General features: G+C 38.3%; 1 protein-coding gene across 1 annotated transcript; it reads right to left on the bottom strand.

Annotated features, from left to right (window-relative positions):
- Positions 1 to 2,985: 2,985 nt before the first annotated feature.
- Positions 2,986 to 4,254, bottom strand: LOC135433513 (uncharacterized). The gene has a single exon (XM_064689627.1). It carries the CDS (start codon positions 4,185 to 4,187, stop codon positions 3,162 to 3,164), a length of 1,026 nt encoding a protein of 341 aa, XP_064545697.1. The 5' UTR covers positions 4,188 to 4,254; the 3' UTR covers positions 2,986 to 3,161.
- Positions 4,255 to 24,226: the final 19,972 nt, after the last annotated feature.

Raw genomic sequence — 24,226 nt, 5'->3', positions numbered from 1 at the left:
CTGACTGAAGCTGGACGTGAACCTGGACGCTGTCTGTTCCCTGTTCGCTGTTGGCTGCTGGCTGCTGGCTGCTGGCTCGGGAGCCAGAGCTGCTTGGTCAGTTGGCTTACGTGTTTGCATTAGCAGAACTGCAACTGCAAGTGCGGGACCCTCGACTTGGCTCGCAGCACTCGACTACACTCTCGGCCACTCGGCGCGCACAAAAGTTAAGTGTCTGGGCTGTCACATGCGATTTGCACCTGCCGGATGAGCAATGGGCCAAGCGAGCAGAGTTGTTGGTCCGGGCTCGGTCTTTGCGTGGATTATTTATCATCTGCGCCACATCAGAGCGAGGCTAAGTTTCGTTTTAAGCAACAGCCTTCAACAAAATACAAAAAAAATAAAATAAAAAACAGCGCATGCAAACGCTCAGATGCACGTTGCCAGATTCCTTTCGTGGACTATAATCAGGCCCAGAATATTCGCGCAAACATTTGCACAGCTCCGGCCAACAATGCGGGGCAGCAACTCAAAATTTTTGTTCATAAATTTTAATATTTTAATTTGAGCCAGGCCGATGAACACATAAAACGAGCCATTAAACGACCAAATGGGTATTACTAGTGGGACTTTGTAAACATAAAGGCAAATGCAATTTCTTGTTAAACTCTGTTCCAGTTTTAGTTCTTGTTCTGGTTGTGTTGCAGACGGACACCGACGCCATGGCTCTTGCCATTGCCATTGCCATTGCTGTTGCTGTTGCTGTTGCTGTTTGCCGCAACGGGGCTTACATTTCCTGTGAATTCTGTGCTTTGATTTTAGGAAAATTAACAACAGCTCAAACAACCAACCAGTCGAGTCAACATTACGGCCCAAACGAATCAGCGTCATCATCAACAGCAGCAGTAATCCAAACAGCGATAACTTGAGAATGCAATAAATCATCACGAATTTCAGATTCCCTTTTCAATTAAACTAATATTAAATCGAAGCCCAGCTTAACTATGCTTAATAACTTAAAACGTTGCATATCAGCTTGCGATTCGAATAATAATCGATTAGTATCTCATTATACGCGCAACATTTGGTATAATAATTAAGGTTATTGCTATTACTTTTATAATTACTAGTATTATTATTATTATAATTATAATTATTAATATTAATTTTATTATTATTATTATTATTATTATTATTATTATTATTATTATTATTATTATTTTTATTATTATTATTATTTTTATTATTATTATTATTATTATAATTATTATTATTGTTATTATTATTATTATTATTAATAATATTATTATTATTATTATTATTAATAATATTATTATTATTATTATTATTAATATTATTTTTATTATTATTATCATTATCATTATGATCATTATTATTATTGTATTTAATTAGTATGGGATATAGCTAAAAGATGATACATATATATATATAAATACATATATTAATAAAATTTATAGTACATCGCGAATTTGAACCCAAGACCAGTTCTAATTTAAAAGTTTGTTTGATGTTCATCTTTTCGCTGTATCCCATACTAATAATAATAATGATAATAATATTATTAAAAATAATAATAATAATGGTTATAATAGTAATAAAAATAATAATAATAATAATGTTAGTAATGCTTACATTAATACTACATATCTAGAATACCACTTAATCCATTTTTTTTAACTAATTGCAGAAATAGAAAAATTACAATTAAAAAATAAACTATGATAGCTTAATTTGAAAAGTAAAACAGATTCAAAACAGCGCTAACATTTAAATTCCCAAACTTAAACAGCAGCTCCAGTAAGTTGATGGACAAAATAGAAGTATCCATAGAATACACGACATGTTTGCTTAAGTCGTTGATAGCTTCATAATTAAGTTAGGGTATTGCAACGGCATGCAGTCATTCGTATTGCAGCATGGCATGTTGTTTGCTTCGCTGGTTTCATTTGCCCCTCAGCTCAGACTGTGACTCTACTTCTGGATCTGGCTCTAGCTCAGTCTCTGGCTTGACAACAGACCCCAATGATGCCACTGCCATGGTACGCTGGCTTGGCTTCGGCTTTGGCTACGCTTGTTTGGTTTAGCTTGGCCGCAACGGCTAAACAGGTTAAAATGTCGTTCAAAATGTCAAGTCAACACTTTGATGTTGTCCGTGTCGTCCCGTCCGTGTGCTGCAGTTGAGCGAGCAGCTAAAACCGCTGCCAACGTTGGTCAACAACTTCAGCTTCAGTTTCAGCTGAAGCCGTAGCTTTGTTTGCGTGTGATCTCCACTTTATTTATGCAACATTCAGCACACGACGCAACATGCAACATTGCCAAAATTGTTAAGTGCAGACGTCGTGCTGTCTATGTCAATGTCCATGTCGATGTTGTCGCTGTGGATGTGGCTGTCGCCACTGCCACATCGTCCAATGGCCCAAACATTGTTGTTCTAATGCTGGCAGAAGTTTTCGGTAATTGCACAAATGCAACAGTAGCGGCACATGTGAAAATGAGGTCGACAATTAGAAAGGGTTTCGACTGCAGTGAAAGGCAGCCCAAATGTACACAAGTACTTAGATTGAAGGAAGCCCCAAAACTGTTTTGTAAACAAAATGCTCATGGCATTTCCTTGAAATCGACGTACATACAGGCACATTATGCATCAGGGATTAGGTGATTATGGAAATTATGAAAAAATATACATTTTTTGACAGTACGGCTTAACAGTATAGTAAGACAGTATTGAAAGCTGTTAACCGAATCGGCTCGAATCCGAAATTCCAATTTATGGGAATAATATAAGAAACATAAAAATAACCATCTGAACCGAACCAACGTTTTTTTTTTACTATAATTATATGTACTACAACGGCATCTTCTATAGTTCTTGACTTTCATTCTACTATAATAATTCTTAACTATCATTCTACTAAAATATGTACAATAAGTCTTAAACATATAAAAATTAAATGAATAAAACAGGTTGTTGTTGTAAGTTAGCAAAAAGAAGTCTTTATATAATTTGTGTATGACTGCCACAAACATACAATTTATAAAATGATTATTCTTGTATTTTTATAGATTTTCGAAATGTAAAAGATAGACCACACCAGGGGATACCGGAATACTTGATTTCAGTTCAAAACATCTCAAGAGTGCGACATAATTTTCATAATTGGCTAAAAGTTTCGATTCTTGCCCAATGCCGGCAGTGGCTGTGTATGGGCCATTGCGTTTTGCACCGAATAGGTCGGACGCAATATGACAAAGCTGACAATCAAATCATCATTGACAACCATAACGGCGCCCGCATTGTCGAACATGCCGCAGTAGTTGGGTGCTGAGAAGACAGTTACTAGCTGACGACGGGCAAAGAACTCGTAGCCATCCTCGACAACCTGATGGGCACGACAAATAACATCGACGCCCATGCGAAAACAGAAGTTCTTAACGACATCAGCACCAAAGGTGACGCTAACACCACGATCATTGCCACTCCAGCCGAGGACCTTTTCATCCGGATCACTCCAGAGCAGGTCGCATAGAAGGCCCTGATCTGGTATATCACATGGCCGCTTGATGGCCAATATGTCCTGAAAACTCTTAAGACTGGGACTCAGACCGCCATGGACGCAAAAGATGCGGCCACCCACCAATGCCGCCAGTGGCATACAGTCGTAGGTATCCACAAAGTAGCGCCACAGCTTCACCGAATACCGACGCTTGCACTCATCGTAGAAGCCATAGATGCGATTAATGCTGGCGCACTCGTGATTGCCGCGTAGCAGCCAAATCTGTTGCGGATAGCGCACCTTAAAGGCCAGCAGCAGGGTAAACGTCTCAATGGACTGCTTGCCACGGTCCACATAATCGCCCAGGAACAGATATCTGGTGTCCGGCGGATAGCCGGTCGACTGCATAATCCGCAACAGATCCCCAAACTGACCGTGCACATCGCCGCATATCTTCACCGGCGGCTTAATCTCCAACATCGACTTCTCTCTCAGAAAGATTGCTCTCGCTTCCGTGCACACAAATCGTACATGACTCTCGTGCAGATTAACGCCCCGGTTGGGATTATCACAAGTAGCCAGCTGACTGATTATCTTATTAAGATCAGCTGTTGGCGGCATCACAGTCTGCACATTTTTTACACTCGTTCGCGGACGATTGGAGCCTATGGAGCCACTGTTTCGTTGTGCCATATTTTACAACAATTTCAAAATTTAGTTCCGACAAAAAATACATCTACTACTGATTCAATTTAACGAGGCGAAAGGTGAAAGAAACCAGCGAAATATATTTTTAGAACTTTGATTAACTTCAAAGTTAAATCAATGAACCGGACGGAGAATGAATGTCATTCGCCGAATAATACAATTTATATTGATCAGAGGAGCAATAAGAATTCAATTTCAAAAGGTTTTCTCATAACAAAATTGCTAGTCAGCAAAAAATTTAGACACTAATTAACCAAGAGTTCGAATTTGGGGAAACACCTGATGCAAAATAGTACAATCTAAGTATTCAGATTAAATAAGTTACAAAATAAATGGGTTAAGTTCAAATATTTTTCAAAGTAACGCAAAAATTTAAGGATCTTTTCCATAATAATAATAATTAATAATAATAATAAGAATAATAATAATATAACAAGAATAATATTGATAATTATAATAATAGTTGTAATAATTAAAATAATTATAATTATATTAAAAATAATATTAATAATTATTTCATGTAAAGAATATTTATTATAATTTTTATCAGCACTAAAATTATCAAAATATTTATAATATTAATATTAATAAGAAAATATGCCTAATAAAATATTGGCAGTTATTTTACTAAACTAAACACTTAAGTTGATTTTTCAGCGCCCCGATTTGGGCGACTAATAACGAAACGCGCCTGGTCTGCGGGCAGCGCGAGGCCAATGTTTGTCAAAATGTTGCCCGAAAGGCTGAACCTGAACTAAAGTTGTTGCAATTCTAAGAATATTTTACGCTTGTTGAAGCTGACGACAACGTTGAAGCCACCGCCAACGAAGAAGACGACAGCGATGTCGATGTCTATGTCGATGTAGCTGGAGCTGGAGCTGGAGCTGGACTGAACGCGCTGCTTGTTATGGAGAGAGAGAAGAGCAGAGCTGAGGCCTGGAGTCAGTGCTAAGGTTTCGTGTTTTGTTTTCTTTGCACTTCAGTTGTATCACATCAATGGCCATTGTGTACGTCAACTTTGATGTTTCGGCAAAAGTTGTGAAGTGTGAGGTTTTAGACGTTCTTATTGCACTTTGCCGCTGCGAGCTGCTAGCTGCGAGCTGCGAGCTGACGGTGGTCAGAGTCGGTGTCGGAATCCAAGAGTCCAAACTACCGCGTTGACAGGTGAAGAATGCCAAAAAGCGTTTCAAGTGCCTCTGTTGCCCGGTTCGGTTGGCCCGACCTGCCGTGTTGGCCACTTCAAAATCAACTCAAGCCTTTTAGACGGAAAGCGCAACGAGAGGCAACACAAACTGAGGGCGGGAAAAATCGACATGGCAGGAGTTAAAGTCGACTCGAGTCGAGTCTGGTCGAGTCGAGTCTGTTGCTTGATTTCGTATTTATTTTGTTTACACGTTTCCTTTGAATTTTCTGTTCTAATTGAGTGAGAAGTGTGGTGAGCTTGCAGTTTTCCATCACACATCCAGAGAGCCACCATCATCATTATTATCATCAACATCATCTGATGCTACGTTTTACGCGGCTTTAATTGGATTTTCATACCTGTCCCGAAGCCAGCCGCGATGTTTGATTGGTGTTTGTATAATGAACTTGCAATATTCTCCCAAACAACAGACCACAACTGAACCAGCTGCTCTTATTATTGTTGGACTCGTTCGTATATAACCTGGGACACAAGGTACCCGTGAAATTTAACACACATCATCGCGTTCGCTCCTCATATTTCATCTTTTGCTTTTCTCTTCTCTCTCTTCCAACGCTAAGAAAATAAAAGTTCTACAGCGCGTATTATTGGTTGATTGTAAGTGACTTTGTTTATTTAATTTATGTTATTATTGCCTGATTAAGTATGGAAAGGCGATGCACGAATGAAAAGGGTTTATGTTATTTCATTAAAAATTGATTAGTGTTAAGGTACACAAAATTGCTGAGCTAAATAACAATGTAATTACGTTTACTGGGGTATTAAATCTCGCTCTGAATGTGAAGCCTAACACAGAAAGTAGACTAGGAAAGCTGTCGATCTAAGGAGCTGCTGACCAGGCAAAATGTCACTTGCATGAATGGACTAGGCGAGGGTATTGTTATAACAGCAGGAAACATGAGAGAAAACAATTGACAGGAAACTTAATTTGTTAGGTTAAAGTAGGTAAAGGTAAAAGGTTTTCATTTTATTAATTTAAATAAAGTGCACTTTGCAATGGTAAAAGATAAATGTAACCCTATTTATATATAAAATATATATAAAATAGTAATAAAATAAAATAAACAATAAAAAATATCCTTTAATTAAGTTTAGAGAATTAAATAACGTTTTATTTAAATATAATTTAATATAAATAAAATACTTGAAATATCAATATTTTAAAATATCTATTTATTTATTAAAATCATAGTTTATTTTTTGAAAATATTTTTAATAAATTATTGCCAACAGCTAGATCTCTAGTTATCCCGAATCGTTGAAATATGTCCCAATTTGTATTCTACTTATTTTTTTTGCCCACTAATTGTAAACTCGAAGCTTCTAACACCAATAAAAAAAAGTTGTAAAGCACATTTTACGTCTAATTAACAGCTCAGCAAAAGTTGTGGGATGCCAAAATACATATATGTATATATAAATACGTGCACATACGAGCTCCCTCTTTGTGTAGCCCTTATGCCAACTGCACCATCTAATTGCTATAAAAAATAGTTAAACAAAACACACACACACACACAGAAAGTAATAAACACGCTGCCTGTTGGCCATTTTTACGAGCCAAATAAAGCAAACTGTAACAAAATTCATCATATCTGGAGCATGGAGGCTCCTAATGAGCAGCTCTTGGCTAAGGAACTGCAACGGTTTTTAATGATCTCATAAAAATGTGCCAAGTGGGCCGGGCAACAACGGCGGCGTTTATGATGGCAAAGAATAAGAAAAAACGAGAAAAAAAAAATGGAAAATTAAATGGCTACAATAATTAAAACACCTGTTTTAATTAGATAGAAATGCATGTACACACACACACACGCGCGCGCTTTTTGGGGGTTTTCCATGAGAATAAAAAAGTGAACTCGGCCAGCGACAAGCGAAGATATGTTGAAAGTTCCTTTGGGTGTTAAACTGCAGACACAATTAATGACTTGTCGGCGGCTTCAAAGTTGTGTGAGTGTGTGTGTGTTACAACTTAATCATAGCTGGGAAGTTCTCGAGCAGCTGGAAGTTTCATTTTCTTGGAAAAGTTGCCATAGCGATTACCGATTTACCGCTATTGGGTTTTCCGTATAATGCTGTTGTTGTGGGCTGTGCCCTTTGACTGCGACCACAAATATGCCAAAACATGATCATCAGCATTTGTCATTTGAATGTCTTGAGAGAGAGAGACACACACACACAGAGCACACACCCCTAATCCTTTGGGCTTGACTTGAGCTGTGGGTCCGCCTTTTGCTTACCTGTCAATGTCTAACAATGAGCATTGCATTCCACACACACATATATATATTTACTTTTTTTATTTTCTTCAAGTTGTTGTCTGGTTCGCCTGCTGCCGGCTTCTACTTCAAATGAAGTGCATTCATCCGGTGGCAATCCTTTTTTCTTCTCTTTCATTCTTTCTGTGCATCATTTCACTTGAATTTGCGTTGACATCCTGCAGACGAATGGCTCGTTCTGTGCTGTTGTGTATCCTGTTGTTGTCTATGTCTATATATAACGAGCATCGCTGACATATCCTTTAACCATGATTAAAAACGTAAAAATAAATGAAAATTGTTTTGTGCTTACGCCTCTTAGCACACCTTGAAAACAACAACAAAGGCTCCCTACACAACAACAATAACAACAACAACAACAGAGAACTGCACTGAACTTGAGCTCGAAAGGAGTCTCAGAGCGCAATAGGACAATAGACAACTGCCTTCCTGTAGGCTTCTTTTCTACTCATTCAACGCGTTTCCACATGCACTTAAAATTCTACAGATTTTCCCACTTAGTGATAAAGTTGCCGTTGAATGGCCCGGCAGTTGCCTATTGTCTCTAGGACACCGACTTCCAGAGACTCCCCAGGCCCCCCCTCGTAATAAGCCCCAACACAAATGGTTGGGCAGGAGGGGAGACCTTGCGATTTCATGCTTAAATGGAGTCGTTAAATTATTTTCTGAAATTGAGTCGAGCGTTTGTTGTTGTCCTGGTGTAAGTGTGTGTGTTTGTCTGCCATATGTGTGCGTGTGGCATTGGCATTGGCATTGGAGCTCCACTTTACTTAGAAGCCGGGCACGTCGTGTTGTAAACGGAAGTACTTACTTCCCACTCCCTGCCACAAAGTCACTCGCAGGCATTAAATTAAAATATGTTGCGTTACGTTTTTTTCTTGTTTTTGTTTTTTTTTGGCTGTTCTTTAATTAAAACCAAAATGTTATTGTCCGCGTTTGGAATTTGGTTTTTTTTTTGTGTGTGTGTTTAAATGCATTTTGTATGTGATTTCACGGTTTTATGGCAGGCACTTTCTTGCCTGAAGCTAATGGCGTTCATGGAGTGAAAAAACACGCGCTGACTTGAACTTGACATTGGATAAGATTTCGTGGTGGTCTTATTTTCTTTTTTATTGGTATTCCAAGGAGCTTCGACAGCAAACGTGTGTCGTTTAATGTCACATTAATAGAAAACGAATTTTTTAATTTCATTTTTAATCGCTTTGAAAAGATAAACTTAACACCTTTGAAAATTCCTCAATGCATAAACAGCCTATTATCGAAATTGATCTTAGGATAAAGAATATTACAAATTATATATAATTCCCACAATTCTGCTCTTCCAGTTAGATCTTAAACTAAGAGACTTTATTTAGTTAACCCCTTTGAATACCTTGCTTGAGAACCATTGCGCTGTTCGATTGTTTTGCTTTGATTTAAAACGCATTCTCAATCCTTTCTCTGCTTATCTGGGTCAAATTTTTTGCATATCTACACGATACTTCAATTTTCTTTAACAACGCTTTCAACTTTAAGCTCCACACGGTCCAAAAAAAAAACATATGTATATATAGAACAAGGTCAGCTGTTAGCCAGACCAGAGCAGAACCAGCACGATAGACCGATTGAGAGCAGAGCGCACCAGGCCAGGCCAGGCCGGGCCAGGCCGGGCCGGGCCAAGCCCAAGTCCAATATGGTCAATATATCACATGACGCCTACAATTTAAACTGCCAAAAAAATGAAATGCAAACAGGGCGAACGAAGAGAAATGACAAACATTTATATAAATAACACCATCGACTCCAATTAAAGCAGCTTTGTGGAGCCCGATTCCGGCTGGTGGAGAATGGCGGCTGCTCTGCTCTGTTCGCTGGTGTCTGATAAAAACCGCAAAGCGAAATGTTTGTGTGTAAGTGAATGCTTGCGCTTGTGTATGTGTGTGAGTATAATAAAAATGCAAAACAAAAACGGCCAAATATGTTTTTTGTGGCCCGCGTGGGCGTGGCAACCAGAGCGGCAACCAAAGACGACGACGACGACGAACAACAACCGAACCACTTCCAACTGTCATTCGCATGGAAAACGATGACGTACCGATGCACTGGACAACAAAGACAACAACAGCAAGAATAAGTCAAGAGAAAGGCTGACACTAAATAACCCTGGCTAAATACCCTAACAAAGCGGAAAATTATCTTTGCAAAAGCCATAAAAATGCATTTCCCCTACTCTAATAAAATAAATAAGGGGAAAATCATTGTATTCGGCAACAAGAAACTTTTGGATATCTCATTGAATATATTAAATGTGTAGAAATATCTCTGTTAGGTATTATCTATGTGGATATTTCGGTGGAACCGAGAATATTGTGATTATAAGCTTATATCAATTTGGTTTTCGACTTTATAAATAATCTTTACAACTTATAGCTTTATTGCTAAATATAAATAAATTTAATAACCCTTAAGCACTTATTGGAATGTTATATATATTGATAAAAAATATTTAAATAATATTTAAATAAAATATTAATAAAAAATAAAGAAAAAATGTCATAAATAAAATCTAAATCCAATTATCCTTTAACTATATTTATTTGTTATATTAACCTTTAAAAACCAAAATTAAATAACTATTAAGGTTCAACTTATATTTCTTAAAGAAAATAAATGAAATAAAAAAATAAATATTAAAATATAATCAAAGCTAATGAGTATAATATAATATACATTTCTTAATATACTAATTCTACTAGATTCAATAGTAAATCATAAAACAACATCAAGCGAAACTAACTCTAAAATATCTAAGATAGTAGTTTAAGTAGGTTATACTGTATAAGAAGTAGTAGTAGTGGTATGAGATGTAGTTAAAGTAGGTTATACTGTACACAAAAATAATCACATAGCTAATGTACCTCTACCAAGGCCCATGCAAAATGTTGCAGCAACATTTGGCAGCAAGTGGCGAACGACGAGAACAATAATAATTTATGCATGCGTTGCGGTAGCCGGAGACACTGCCTGCAGTGAGAAAGAGCGGTGGGCGGTAGGCGGGGTGAGAAATGGTTTGCGGGGAATAACCGCAAAATGTTCGTTTTGCATTTGCCATTGTTGTTGTTGTTGTTGTTGTTGTTGTTGCCGCTGCTGTTTACAGGGTCCCCAGCCGAAGCAATATGCATACACAGTATGCAGCGCAAAAAGTGAATCTGAGCTGCAGCCGGAAAACGGAAATTGTGGCAAACGCAGCCCTCGGCTACTGGTCCGTTACCCCAAGCCCCCCCCCGCCAGCTGCCCCGTGCTGCACCTCTGCATCTGGAAAAAGCACATGACTTGCGACCGCTGCTCTCAAGGATTTATGCTTCGCCACCGTTTAAGTCAGGCCAATCTGTTGGTTTCAGCTTCCTCAGCTGCGTTTCGCGCGGTTTTTGTCGCGCTCCGCATTCGCTTCAGCAATTTTTGGCTTTAGCTTTCAATTTGCAATTGCAATTGGCTACAAAATGTGTGAATTACATGCGCAAGGACACATTTTTAGCTGCTGAGGGGCTTAGACAAATTGTCATTGTATGCCAGTGGGTCGGACTTTGAATTACGACACCAGAGCTGCCAGCTGCCATTTTGCATGGCTCTGCTCGGGTTTTCATTAAACGCGGCCAAAGCACACGCCCTGCGAAATTGCTCGACATATATTAGTAGATTAATCGCGTGTCTGGTATCAGCGTATTTGCCACAAGTTTATTTTATATAAATAACAACAGAAGCAGAAGGATATTGAGAGAAGATTTGGGCAGTCTTTAAGGCGTCAGACTTTGATATATACTCAGTTGAGCTGGGTAAGATTTTTATAAATTGTTGATGGACTTTGAAAATGGTAAGGATAAATGCTTGAAAACAAAATATCTACAAATTTGAATTTGATTTTCAAGAAATTTATACTTTATATATTCAGATTCAGATAAAGAAAGATTAGACATCATTGCAATGAAAAATTGTTTGTAAATATTGATTTTAACTAATGAATATTTAAATATTCTTGACCAAAATCCATAGCCAAATCAAACTACTTGCACTCTCTGATACCATGTAATGAGATTTTAAACAGCGTTCATTAAATGAATTCCATTTTGGGAACAAGTTTGGACTTTCACCCATTGAGCCCCAGCATAGGCTAAATTGTTTCCTGATTTCCAAATAATCCTCTATCAATGGCGGCTTATTAGCTACCCCCTAGAACAGGTCATTAAACAAATCCATAAAACCAACTGTACCCACAGCTTCCACCATTATAATGCAGCCCGCACACATAAAAAGAAAAAAAAAAGTATATATATATGCCCAAAAAAAAATAGAAAAATTGCGCAAAAACGACATATGAATTTAATTGCCTAAATAATCCTAATCAAGGCGCGGAAATCAAACTGAACAAATGTTGACAAAAGAACGGAGCACGGGACGAGCCAACGCTGATTGCTTTTAATAAAAATATAATGTATCCGCACTCGAAAGCCATCAAAATCGCAGAAATCAAAATGAAAATGAAATCGAAATGAATGCGAAACGCAACGAATGCGAACAATGACAACTTAATTTCTGCCATAGAAAGTGCCCGCAAAGGAGCAGCCAAAATTGACATATTGACAGCCAGACAAAAGGCAGCACACGACCCACTTTATGGGGTGGTTCCAAGTCCAAAACATCGTCCATGGACCAAACCGAACCGAAATCGCAGTGCAGTTGTCCGCGGCGGTGTCAAAAATAACAAACATTGCGACAGCAATAAAATATCACACAACAAGAAAAAATTTAAGCTGTATATAGCTGAACGAACATTTAATGCCCTTACAGTTAAAATATTGTACATGACCAAAACATTGTTAAACAGTTAACATATTTTAGATTCTTATTAATATACATAATAATATGTATTCTTACTGATATTCATTGGTAGAATAAGTCAGACTTATATATATATATATCACAAATCACTGTAAAAAATATAAACACAAATAGTGAAATTTTATATTTAGTAAACAAAAAAGTTTTATTCACCCATTTTCCACAACAGCAGGTGAAATTAAATCAAATAAAACCTCGTCTATGTTAACTAGAGTAAAAATGTAACTTCTAACTTACGATTTGGGCTGTGCGATTGTCAGAAATCAGTCAGTCAGTCAATCAATCAATAGTTTTTTATATAAAACAGTGTTACACAATGGTTGACAGGCTGAATGTACATAAAGTTAGGGTATACGCATAACATGGAACGTCTGTATAGGCTGATGCTTAATTGAAGCTGCAGTAGCTACAGAAAAATCCAATCAAAACGCAATGAAAACCAAGAGCACAGGACGAGACAGCTGTGACTCAACTCGAATTCTGTTTTACTATACACACACACACACTCACACACACATTGGCACACTCACGTTCAGCATGGCTGTTGATGTTATTCTGGCAAATAATCACAACAAGGCACAACAAGGACCTTGTCAAATGCACGAAAGCGATATAGATACAGATACTGAGCTATACAGATATTGAGATATAGATACAGCCGCAGATAAAGCCCGGCTGCAAACAAACGCTGGATGAGTGTCGCACCCGTTCCGACCGGGCCTGCTGAGATGTCAAGGCTGCATTGTCCGGTGGAGCGTGCATAAGCGCCCCGCGCTCCTCGCCCCGCAACCCGCAGACAACGTAACTCGACCAAATTGCAGTCACCCCCCGGCACCCAAACAAACAAATCCAATTTGAGCCACAATACACAAATCCTGTTTTTGTTTTCCTCTCCGACTCCGTGTCTGAGTCCTCGTTGCTCTGGTCACATTAATAAATCCTTTACCCAACAACATGCTAAACAATAATAAATATACAGAAATTTTATCTACCGACCAGTTTGTATGGCAAATAGTTTTCACTGCCCCTGTCCAATGGCTTTTTGGGCTAAGATTAGCCAAATACCAGACACCTCTCAGCCTCTGAACAATATATTGTCTGTCTGCCTGTCTGTGGGACTGTTTGTTATGATTATGGCCCGTTCGGAGAGAACTATTCAGTGTTGAATGTTCAAGGTACTTAGGATGTGCTGCCCACAAACTAGTCTAGAGAATGCAGCTGCTTTTGCTGGATATTATTTCTAGGCAAATGGGTTTGCTTTGTGGCTCAATAATGAGGTAGGAAATTAATGCAATGCAATGCTCTACAACAATTATGAAGAGTGCTCTAAGAGAGTTGGCAGGGGCGTAATTGCATTTTCTTTTTTTTTTTTAATTAATAAACAAACTCTGAATTTCTATATTGACTCAAGAAAAAAAGGAAACAAATATGTGTTGTATTAATTTTATTCCTTTTCCTTTTATTTCTTTTAATTTCTTGACTTTTACTAAGAAATTAAAGGACAGATTAAGCAAAATTGCGATTAGAATTAGCAGAAGCAGTATAACTTTATTTCCTATCTCCTTTGATAAGCATGCTTCAACTTCCAGCTGACATTTGTTTTGCTGCACTTAGGGAAATATACATAAACTTCTAATCCCAACTACATAAGCCATTAAGCTTTCAAAGCCCCTAAGCTATTAATAAGCACAACTAGTCTATGCTAACTCGAAGTTCCTTCTCAGCAGACAACTAATTTTATGGCCATCACATCAACCAACGCCAACAAACAGCTACCAGGCCAATCAAACCCACACACACACACACACACACACACATATAGTAGAGAGGGAGAGAGATTCGCACACCTCCCACAGCACATAAAAAAACGCCCACATGACAAATAAGACAAAGCACACATAAACCACACCCCCACGCCCCCACCAAATGCCAAAAACTCATTCCGCTGATCAGCAGAGGCCAAAGAAAAAAAATTGAGAGAATTTGTTAGCTGTGTTATGTAAATTGCACACAAGAGTGTCGAAGCAGGGCAAACAGAAATGGGGCCTACTGAACCAATATACCTCGCACATACATAAGTATAAATATATATTATGTAAATAAAAGAAATAATAAGCTGCGTCGAGCCACACGAAAATCCTAAGCAAAAAAAACGAAAGAAAGCCAGCCAAAATTATTTTCATGATGCGTTGATGATGTTTATATTTACGATACGACAAATATGCAGTAGGTTGACATGGAATGCGGGGGGAATGGAGGGGGGTTAGCCACTGAAATCATTTTGTAATATAATTTGTGTTGTTGTTGTTGGGGATACACTTTTATGGGCGCCCGGGCATAATCAACATTATCCAAAAACCGCAAACCGCCTACAAAGCGCTGAGGCGCGCGCCCTCCTGCGGGGCCAAAGCCTGGGCGCATTATCATCTCATTGCACAGGACTTAATCCTGCGGCAAGTTATTAAAGCGTAACGTTACGTTCCTTGCCTCATTGTCGTCGTCGTCGTCGTCGGCGCTGGCATCATCGTTGTCGTCGCCCCCGTTTTATTGTTCGCGCTGCGCTTAACTTGTTTCGCATTGTGTGGAGCGTGCCAGGAGGCCAGAACCTTGGCGAAAGAACGCGCTGCCTTAATGCTAAATGATCCAATATCCTGTTTCCTGCATTTGTCTGTGCAGCACCAGCAGCACCAGCAGCAGCGCCTATCTTAAAAGGTCCTTTGTGGCCAGGCCTCAACTCTACTCGTTTCTGGCCAGTATTTACCCGCTCTGTGCGAACTTAAAGATGCCGCCACCCAAAAGGAACTGCTGCACACTTATTTGTCCAGCACGAATAAAAAAGAACTATGTTGGGCAAAAGTAAGGCATACAAAAGAAAAGAAAATGATGCTGTATCTGATTCTTTGCACACGGCAAGTTAAATAGCGAAATGCAAAGTTTTAATTATGCAACTCGTCGACGTCGTCATCGTACTCAGATTGTTAGTCTGGGCACTAAGTCTTTTCATTTCATCTACTAAAGATGCGATGCCCAAAAGTTAAAATACACATAATTAGCAGTAGTTTTCAGTCGCTTTCAGTCGTTTGCGCAGCGCCTAACAATCTTTTCTTTTTGTCGTTTCTTGGCACAGCTGCCAATTCTGACGTTCATTGTATATGACTGTGTATCTTTGGGATATGCCTGCCTGCCTAGTTGTCTGTCCGTCCCGGTGTCTGTCAGTCCCAGTGTCCAAAAACTAGGCCAGCAGTTCCTATAAGTACTTGCTGTTTGGTTTAGCACAAAACTGTTGACAAGCGACGAGGCCTTAGCTAATTAAATGAAAATATTAATTATGACTAAGACATAAACTGGGCATTGAAATGATTAGCCATTTAATCAAGTAGTGTAAATAAAAATTAATTAGAATACACGTGAATTGTCTATTATTTGATTAGTTCAAGCTTTGAAGGGATAAGAAAGGAAGGGATTCAATACAATTTGGGAAGGTCTGCCTGAATGTAGTTGGATATTATTCCCTGATAAGTTTTTTACCATGCTGAGAAATACTTATAGAATACAACAATTGATTGAATTGTAGGGTAAAGTGGAAATATATAAGGAAATTTACATCGATTTTTGACAATATGTCATTTAAACTTTCTTCAATGCAACAAATATGTATTTACGTAAATAAAAAGAGTAGATATATGATTATTTTATTGTTTATTTTTTTAACATAATAAATTTTTAATGCCAATTAAGGCTTTTTCTTCCTATATATGGTCATAATTGTCTTTAGTAAAAAAGTAAGAATGCGTTGGCGCTCATGATTAAACTTTATGCTTTTTACAGACTTTGGCCAACTATTTAAATTAAATAAATAAAATAGTGAGTAAATTGTAGACTTAAAATATTGAAGCAATATTTAATTAAAGTGTTTTAAGTACTTGAAAGATCATGTTGCGTCTGAAACATTATGAACGCAACTTTTTGCACAAAAGCCTCATTCCCAGCGGCAACAAACTTGTTCGACGCCTTCAAGTATGCTTTAAAAAACCAAAAAGTTTAACACTCGTCCAGCCCACTTTCAACGCCGTTGCCTTTTGTGTCCATGTTTTTTAGGGCAGCAAGTGCGACAAGACTGGGAAATGGGGCGGGAGATTAGCTTGGGGCAAAGCATGCGCATAACTGTTACATGTCGTAATATTCACCAATAACAACAAGAAAAACACAAACAAAAAATAATACCAAAAACATGCCACAAACATGGCATTGAAAGTCGTTGCCAAAATAAAAATAAAAAACCAGCGAGTGGCGGCGACACCGAATGAAAAGCAACATTTTTTGCGCCTAGCGCAACATAATCTTGTTAACAATTTGTGAGTGTGCGTATGTTTGTGGATATGACACATGTGACAACAACAGGAGCAGAATGTGTAAAAAAAAAATAAGAGGAAAAAGAATTCTTCAAGTCAATGCCAAAACATGCCGCATTTGTTTTGTTCAACATAATCCTGTAGGTGTGACATTTGTATGTATAAATTTCAGCTTTGATCCTTTAAGGATAACGCCGAGCGCTCTGGGAATGCCGGAGCACCAGAGCCAATTGCCGACAGCCACGCAGCATAAACAAATACAAAAACAAAACAAAAATATACATATAACAAAATATAAAAGAAAATGTGACTCATGTTGAATGTGTTTCGGGTTTGTGTGCAACACTTGAGGCATTTGCCAACCACCTCAACTCCACTCCACCGTACTTCTTACGGCCAACTTAAGTTGTCAGAATCAGCTACGTTTTGCTTTTCTTCTCTTTTCACAGGCCTCGTGTTATTTTCCTTTCATTTGACACTGTCCTCTTCTTTGCATACACTCACAAGATTTGCCCTCAACATTTTTTTTTTGCTGCCAAACATATTTTCCCTGTAGGTGTTGTGACATTTGACCGCGCGAACAACATCAAAGGAATTGTTTGGCAAATTGCCCGGGCAATAATCCCACCTGTACGCTGGACTTATTATAAATAAAAAGGTTCCAATGAGCATTTGAATGATGAAGGATGTTGGGTGAGAATTATGAGCATTTGATAAATTTGATAAATACACTGGCCAGCCTAAGAGAGCAGAATGTTTTCTCTCTAAACTCTCTCTAACTGATCTTAAAGAAAAATATTTCGAAATTAATTCATTATATGATTAAATTAAACGAGAAACTTCAAATACAATTGGAAAAAACAAAGCGCATTCAAGAAAATACCAAATTTAAAAAGATTTGGCATAATATTTATGTACAAACATATTGAAAATTATAACCTTTTAAGCCCAGCAGGATCGAACAAGTCATGAGATTAATGGCGAATATTCAGGATACAAAATATGTTTAACTAATTTAATTCAAGAAAAGTCTATAACTAATAATTCATCTATTCAATTAATAATTTTATATAAATATCTTAACCCCGTACCTCTAGCCAGCTAAAAAAATATTTGAAAAATGGAAAGGTTTCCAAAACCAGCATTTTATATTAAATGTATTTCTAAGCATATTTTTAAGGAGACATATGGAAATATATGAAAACCAATGATAAAAAAAAGAACATCTCATAAATAATATAATAAGTAAAATAATATTCAAATAAAATGAAGATAAGTAAAAACAGTTACAATTTTAAAATAAATATATATTATCTAATATATAATATAAATAAATAAATATATATATAATATATAAAATAAATAACGGCTTTATAAAACATAATCTAATTAAATAAGTAGCTTAAAACGTTCGTTCTTAGCGAATTATATAATGATAAGTATTGCATTAAATTAATTGGTAACATAATATATAATTCTATCTCTATCTAAACTGAAATAATTAAATAACATTTAATTTCAAGAATTTTTGTATATAATATTCAGAGGGATTAACATAATACAAATGCGAAATAAATTGTTGTTCATAATCCTGGCTGTAGCGTAAACCCTTTTTGTTAGCGCCCTCCACAGAACCACAGAACCACAACCACATCAACACCTACTAACTGACCTACCCGCACGTTACATAAGTATCTGCTGCAGCTGGGACTATCAGAAGCTACCCCAAAATCAAATAGAGCTCAGACCCTCCAAAAACAACGCTAAACAAACAAACAAGCGTATCATGACATTCCAGAATAAAACAACAAAAACAACAACTACACGAGAGCAACAAAAACAAACACAACCCCCAAAATGCACTTGAACTGTTCGTAACATATGCAGTGCCCATTTTATTTAGTTTTTCTTCTCTTACGCTTTTTTTTTTGCAAAGTGTGGCAAATTTTTGCCTGAGCCAGGGCAAAAATATCTAAATTATGAACTATGACAAATATTATATTGCTTTGGGCTTGGCAACCCTCTCCGGAAGTGTGTTACAAAAAATGAAATAGGAGAGAAAATGGGCGCGTTCTTTGCAGGCGGCAATCGGTGATTAATCATTGTGGTAAATTGAAAAACCCAATAGTTAGAAAAAACGAAAGAAGGGAATATTGTAAAAATAGCAAAATAGGGGCTGTTGTTGTCTGTCCTAGCTGCTGCAACGTGTGGCAACTGTTGCCAGCGGTTCCATTTGCTCGAAAATGTTGCATTTTGTTGGTCATTTTGTCAAACATAGTTGCCAGCGAACGGCGATGCTCGTCCACGGCCGTGCCATGAAAAATTTATTGCTCTAAGCCGATTACGAGGCAGTCCTCCGTCCAGCAGTCAGTGGCCTGTAGTCGCCATCGTTGCACTAAGTAGCAACATTTGCCGGGCTCTCTGTCTCTGGTCGCCGGAATGGCAGCCAACTCGGTGTTGACACCGCTCAAAGTGGTCACATTAAGTAAGCTTAGGTCTTAGTAGTTTTTAGCCTTTGTTGATAGTCTCGGCTCTGGCTATGGCAGCCACAGCCATGGTGCCATGGAGCAGTGCAAAAGAGTTGCTGGCGACTCGAAAGCATGTTAAAAAATAATTTGGAAAAGTCAGCGTAAAGCAAAAGGTGTCGGGAATACCTATTAAATCGCAGCTTGTGAGGAATTATAAATGATTTAGTCGTGGCAAAGTAATTATATTTCGTGAATCAATGCACTTATCAGAGGAGTTATACTTATTTAAAGCTTGTATTTTATATGCAATGGATGAGGCAAATAAAGCGCTTAACTTATCCAATGGGCACAAGTGTCTTATATGTGTGTGTGTAAAGATATATACAACTTCTTCGTATAAGGTTAAGAATATAATATGTTAAATTATAAAAATTAGGATAACAATGGATATTTCGTATATTCCAAAAAATGTTTATTATTATTTTAATTTTATGTTAAATGTGTCGAAAAAAGAACAAACAAAAGTCGAGATCTACCTTTGCTCTAAAAATAGATAAAATAAAAAATTCGAAAAATACACTACTTGGAGACATTATCGAGCCAGGAAATGCTGAACAAATCGACCAAATCGTAGCACAACTGACCCTCGGCTTCTGCTGGAAGACAATTAACCCCCATAAGGGGAAAGAATCAACCTAAAGTGCCCAACATTTTCGAATATCGAAACACAAAAATAATTGCAAATGTTACAAAAATGGACATGGCTAATGTTTTGCTGCAAATTAATGCCAGACGGCGAGCTCATAAATTTGCTCGAGTGCACTTGAAAACAAAACAAAATTGGAACTGACCGAATGTGAGTGAAATCGATAAGTGCCTCCATGCGGGACACATAAACTGACATTTCGAGTACTTTACGATACGCAATTGGAAAAGTGCGCAATGAAAAGTGAAAAATTATTAAAGCGCATTTAATGCAGCTTGACGCATGCGCCGCAGTTGCGGCATTTGCGCAGCGGCAGCTGCTGCCGTGGCACACCCTAATGTGGAAACATCCACCCTGGGGCAACTAGCCTGGCCCTGGCAGGCAACCCAACAGCATCATTATCCTGCTTCAACTCTTGGGTTTTTCTTTTTTTTTTTTTTGCCTAGACGCACACGCAAATGTGTTAATTCCGCGTGTGTTCGCTTATCAATCTGCCACTTTATCTGGCACTCGACTCTGGGCCCGAACATTTGCGTGCCACATGGCGAGAGACCCTTTGGCGGTCCATTATGTATTTGTAATTTATGCCAGGAGAATGCTCGCATCCATTATGAAAACATCAACACACGTTGTGCAAATCAAGTAATTATCATTAGAGACGTTCTACATAATTATCGGGCGTTCGTTTCAATTTTTGACTGGGGTTCTTTTGGGTGGATCGTTAATGGGTTTGTCAGCATGTTGAAATATTTTGATTTATGGGTAGCTAGGGACAGCCCTTTGTTAGACATGCGGTAGCTAAGCTCTGTGAGAAATTTGAGAACTATTTTAAAATCGATATTTTGAGCAAACCATAGGTAGATCTATAAAATTCTGTAACTTTAAACGTGCCACGCTTTTTCACGCTTATTTTAATGGGCATAGTATTTAATCTTTAAGCGGAGAATCGTTTCAGTTCTGTTTGTTTTAGATATTAGTCCTATTTATAGCAAATTCCCTATAATGATAAACCAGCCCTCTGCCAACTCTCAAGTATGAGCATACCCTCGCAATGTGGCACACATTTTATACTTTTCACAGCATTTGCTCGTTGAATCTTCACAGGCTCGCATTTCTTTAAAAGCGTTCTCTGAATACATTAATTATCAGTGAACACACTCGAGTGCCATAAAAATTCTATACACCACATAAACGAATAAAAAAAACCCCAATTTGCAAAATTTCACTCATTCAAATGCCGAGTGCTATACGGATTTACTTCAACCTTGAATAGTCGCTCAATGAATTATCTGCTTTAGATAAGTTTATGGCAAATATTCTGGAGAACTCCGCATGCTCTCTGCGCACTCAGCGCAGCCCATAACAGCTCTATTTTGTTGATAACAAAAAGACAACATTAAGATATTAGCGTAAAAGTATTATAACTTTCAAGGCTATTTAGTTTGACCTCGAAGAGTGTGTTGTGAGTTTATTATCAGCACACGCCCGGGGCTTGCCTTATGCAAGGTCTTTGCGCATGCGCGGCGCGTGTTAAAAGCAACGGGCAAGTCAAGCGGCGAAGGATAACGACGCAGGATGCTCTATAATGGCCCGAGACTGCATTTCGAGACCTTGACTCGTACAGCGGGCATTTTTGAAGGACACACGCGTTCGCTTGTCTAACCCATTTTGGGTTAATTATGCGCAAGGTCTGTTTATCCTTGGGTCAATTTTGGGTCGCGTGTATTCGTGTGTGTCCTGAAAGTCGCCATTGTTTGACATTAATTGCACTTTTACAGCTGAGTGCGTGTGTCCTTGTGCAGCGACTACTTGTTCAGCTGGGATAAGTCAAATTAATGCTCGACTGGACCAAGGACATGGCCTGTTGGCAATTGGTGTGAAAAGTGACAATGTGTGTGCGTGTATACACGCTTCTTGGAAGGTCCTTTAGCTCATATTGCCTTGCAAAAAAAAAGGAAAAATATCACACACACGCACACAGAGACACACTTTGTGCGAGTGGTCCAAAGGACTGTTGCCTGCTGCGCGTTTATATTAGATAAAAATTTAATTTTGTTTTTTTTCTTTGTTGATTTTATCCTCCGTTGACTTGGGATTTATATATGTATGTCCTTGGTGTGAAATGCCAATAAAAGAATTGGTGCCTTGGATACCCTTGGCTGTTGTAAAAATGCAATTATGATTGTATTATGGTCGCCTTTGTGTTTAGTTTAAACATTTGCGCCCTTTGTTTGCTTGTTTTGCAGCCCGCATCGCAGCAGTCACAGCCATATCCTCCTTATCCGCAAGTATCCTCAGCTGCGCCTGGCTGCAGTTGTCATACGCGCCAGCACAAGTCGGCCAATACGCCAGTCAGCGTTGGCTGCCAGTGGATGCTGGTCGATGGCTAATAAATTACCTATGTATTATCCTTGCATGCATTGCAAGTTGCCTTTTGTGAGCACTCAACAATGTCCGGTGCCTCTGTGTGTGTATGTGTGTGTGTGCATCTCTCTATCTTTGTGAATTTCTCTACATCTATCATTATCTAGCTATCTCCAACTCGCATCTCTTTAAGACTTGATCCAGGTGCTATATCTGTGTGTGTGTGGCATTGCATTATATAGTAAAAGATTATGATGGGTATGAATACGACTTTAACCTGAGCATATAATAAATGAGTAAAAGGGTTCTGTACATATGTATGTAACAGGCAGAAGTAGCCATAAATATATATATATATATATTCTTAAACAGCTAGTCTGCCTGTCCGTCGAAAGTTACAAAAGCTAAAGACTGTCAATATAAAATATATATTCTCGTATTAACATGGGCAAAACAAGTTTATAATTTTTTCATATTTTTTTTTTTTGTTTGGTCTGCATTTTTTCATATTAGTAGATCGGACAATAAGCACCGAAAAGCAAGTGCGCATTTCCTATAGAGTTGGGCCGAGGAAGGGAGAAGTGTGTGTTTTTAAGTATGTACTTCTGCACAGCTAGAATATTTCTGTGCAACTAGAATACTTGAAGATAGCTCGCCGCTGGTTTCAGGGTATCTCCTAGTTGGGCACTCCCTACTAAAACACTCCTTGATTTATTTTATGCATGCTTAAGCCTTCAAGTACTTATGCTTAATCGATTACTAGATTTTTACGTATATTATATAAAGTAGCATTCTGGCATAAACTCTTTGCGTGGCTTGTCAAATTTGAATAGGGTCTTCAAAAAATGTCTGTGACCCACCTGTGAACTGTTGGCTACCGTCTTAAAGCTCAGCATTGGGCTAATACCCTCATAATTTATATTTAATGATGCACTTTTCCTGCCTTTAATTGACATTTAAATTGCTGTCTGCGCTATGATAAGCTGATTGACGTGCCCGAAATTGTATGAGGCTGCTTAGTTCTGAGTTTCGTTCTTCATTTCATTAATTGATGAATGCCAGCTATCGCATTTATAAGTCTAGACAATGATGACAACATTTGCTGCAGGTCAAGAAATAGAACCAAAAAAATAAAAATAAAATAAAAGAATAAAAAAAATACGCCTGCTAAATCGTTGCCTAACCCTGGAATGCTTTTAATTTGTACGCTCAGCCGTTGAAATCATAAATCAAAATGTGCTGCAGTCGAGAGCTGTGTCCAAGACAAGTGCCGCTGTGGTCTCCATCTGATAATCAGCATTTTGTATCTGACGGATCGCGCGGCTAATCGAACATATCACTGAGCTCACGGACCGGGGCTTGCGCTCGGGCATCATCCGCATAAATTACACAAATTGCATTTCCATGTCTAGAGTTCTGATGGATCATCGCCCGCGTCGTCGTCGTCGTCGTCGCAGTCGTGGTCGTCGTTGCCTGGATGCTCAATGCTCGATGCTCATCAGCATAATCGTTAAAATAACAGCGCAATGCACTTCGATTTTGTTGACGACGGCGAGTGGCTACCGTTGCTGATGACGATACCCCCGAGGACCGAGGACCGATGCCCAGTTCCAAGCCCGGTCACAGCCAGCCGTCTATGGCCCGCGGCGGCCCCAAAGAGACACTGAAGTGGAGTGAAAAAACAAAAAACAAAAAAACAAAACAAAACTGGGCGCCTGCATTGGACGTTGTTTATTGTGTCGGTAAATTCGGAGGCATGTTTAAACAGCGAAATGA

The sequence above is a fragment of the Drosophila montana genome, unplaced genomic scaffold, assembly GCF_035044405.1.
Source record: "Drosophila montana isolate Dmon_TW-CO22-7 unplaced genomic scaffold, ASM3504440v1 contig_3218_1, whole genome shotgun sequence".
In the NCBI taxonomy this organism is placed as follows: Eukaryota; Metazoa; Arthropoda; class Insecta; order Diptera; family Drosophilidae; genus Drosophila; species Drosophila montana.
Note: the sequence above shows the minus strand (reverse complement) of the source record. Positions and strands in the feature narration are given on the sequence as shown.

What these genes read in the sequence shown, in the direction of transcription:
- LOC135433513 (XM_064689627.1), bottom strand. Translation starts at nt 4,187, where the DNA reads ATGGCACAACGAAACAGTGGCTCCATAGGCTCCAATCGTCCGCGAACG.